At 48.3% G+C, this 2,143-nt stretch overlaps 1 protein-coding gene across 1 annotated transcript; it reads left to right on the top strand.

The window, feature by feature from the left end:
* Nucleotides 1–499: 499 nt before the first annotated feature.
* LOC113466487 lies at nt 500–1,784 on the top strand. The gene is made up of 2 exons (XM_026821941.1): nt 500–574; nt 856–1,784. The coding sequence occupies exon 2, from the start codon at nt 858–860 to the stop codon at nt 1,752–1,754; it is 897 nt and encodes a 298-aa protein (XP_026677742.1). The 5' UTR covers nt 500–574; nt 856–857; the 3' UTR covers nt 1,755–1,784.
* Nucleotides 1,785–2,143: the final 359 nt, after the last annotated feature.

Genomic DNA, 2,143 nt, shown 5'->3' with positions numbered 1-2,143 from the left:
TTTCTTTTTCTTTTCCTTCTTCTTCTCCTCCGACTTTTTCTTCTTCTTTTCCTTCTCCTTCGTCTTCTTTTTCTTCTTATCCTTCTTCCTCCTCCTCGGTACATAAGTACTGATTTTCTTTAATCACGATCGAATAAACTACGGGCTAAAAAATTCCCGGAGGGACGGACCCAGCTTGTTACCTACAGTATAAACTCTCACAGAATCAGTACCGGGATTTTAATCTCCAAGTGACGACCCACCGGCGAAACTACAAAGCCCTGAAAACAATCCTAAAGTGACCGTGACGACCTCAGCTTCAGGTAAAGTGTGTATGTTCTCTTCTTCTTCTCCTTCTTTTTCTTCTTCTTCTTCCTCCTCTTCTCCGTCTTTTTCTTCTTCTTTTCCTTCTTCTTCTCCTCCGACTTTTTCTTTTTCTTTTCCTCCTTCTTCTTTTTTTCCTTCTCCTTCGTCTTCTTATTCTTCTTATCCTTCTTCCTCTTCTTCTTCTTCCTCCTGCTACAGGACGACCCACCGGCGAAACTACAAAGCCCTGAAAACAATCCTAAAGTGACCGTGACGACCTCAGCTTCAGGTAAAGTGTGTACATGTTCTCTTCTTCTTCTTCTCCTTCTTTTTCTTCTTCTTCCTCCTCTTCTCCGTCTTTTTCTTCTTCTTTTCCTTCTTCTTCTCCTCCGACTTTTTCTTCTTCTTTTCCTCCTTCTTCTTCTTTTCCTTCTCCTTCGTCTTCTTCTTATCCTTCTTCCTCCTCCTCCTCCTCTTTCGAAATCACTAAAATGACGTCATACAAAGAGTTGTTCTTTTTTCCTCTCGACCTGAAATGACGTCACACTAAAGCAATTCTTTCTTCCGCAGGCATGGATACCACACCAGCAGTTGCGACAGTCAATGAATCAGTCAACGGAGCAGTTGCGACAGTCACCGAATCAAGCGGAGCAGTTACGACAGTCACCGAATCAAGCGGAGTCAACGGAACCCTCGAAGCGCCCAGCGTTGCAGCCAGCACCGACAACGGCAACAGCAAACTCATCGACGACCCCATGATTGCCGATGGTCCTTTGATCAGCAACGAAATCATTCGGAACTTCAAAGACAAGGTGACCAACGTGAGCGACTCGATGGCCAACAAAGCCAGCGACGCTGTTGGCAAACTCAAGAAGACGCTGAACGACGGACGGGGCTCCATCAACAACGAAAACCTGAACCCGTTTCCGCCAACAACACCGGACGGGCGAAAAGTTGGAGGAATGAACGGTTTGAGCAACAACATCCGAAACTCCATGGTCAACGTAAGTGAAACGATGTTGAACGCCACCGCTGGAAACTCCGGTGGTGGATCTGGAAACTCCGGTGAGAACGCAAACGCCTCTGCGGAATCTGCCGGAGGTCTACCCAGGGCGGCAAATTCCTCTGTCAACTTTGCAAGAGACACCGTTTTGGAAGAAATCGGTGGGTTGCGGAACAATTCGATGAACGCATCCAACGCCAATGGATCCAGAAATCCGACGAAAGTATTCGATGGGAATCGCACCAATGGAAGTTTGTCCAACGGACCACATAGCAACGGTTCAACATACAACGCATCCAGAGGGTATTTCTCAAGCGGTGAGTTGAGAAACGCAACGATGCATTCGATGGCCAATCTGACGGATCAGGCAAGGTCGTCTCTGAAGGCCCGGAACGCGGGTTCGAGGTTTGAGGCTTGGAGGTATTGGGCGGTTGCGGTGTCCGTTGCTGTTGTGAGCCGATTATAGAATAAACGCAGAGGATTCTGAAAGTGAGAAGTTATTCGAGATCTCAATAGCCAGCTTAGTTCGCTTGCAGGAGAGCTCGTCTCCCTTGTGATCACTAGGCCGCGGGTTCAATTCCCGGCCGGGACGGACGGGGCTCCATCAACAACGAAAACCTGAACCCGTTTCCGCCAACAACACCGGACGGGCGAAACGTGAAAGACGGTATGATGAAAGGGATGAATGGACTGAGCAACAACATCCGAAACTCCATGGTCAACGTGAGTGAAACGATGTCGAACGCCAGCGGTGGCAAAGACGGTGGAAACTCCGGTGAGAACTCAAACGCCTCCGGAGTGAAATCTCCTGGAGGTTTACCTAAGGCGGCAAATTCCTCTGTCAACTTTGCAAGA

Source organism: Diaphorina citri, unplaced genomic scaffold (assembly GCF_000475195.1).
Source record: "Diaphorina citri unplaced genomic scaffold, Diaci psyllid genome assembly version 1.1 scaffold278, whole genome shotgun sequence".
Lineage (NCBI taxonomy): Eukaryota > Metazoa > Arthropoda > Insecta > Hemiptera > Psyllidae > Diaphorina > Diaphorina citri.
This window is presented reverse-complemented; position numbering and strand designations above follow the sequence as displayed.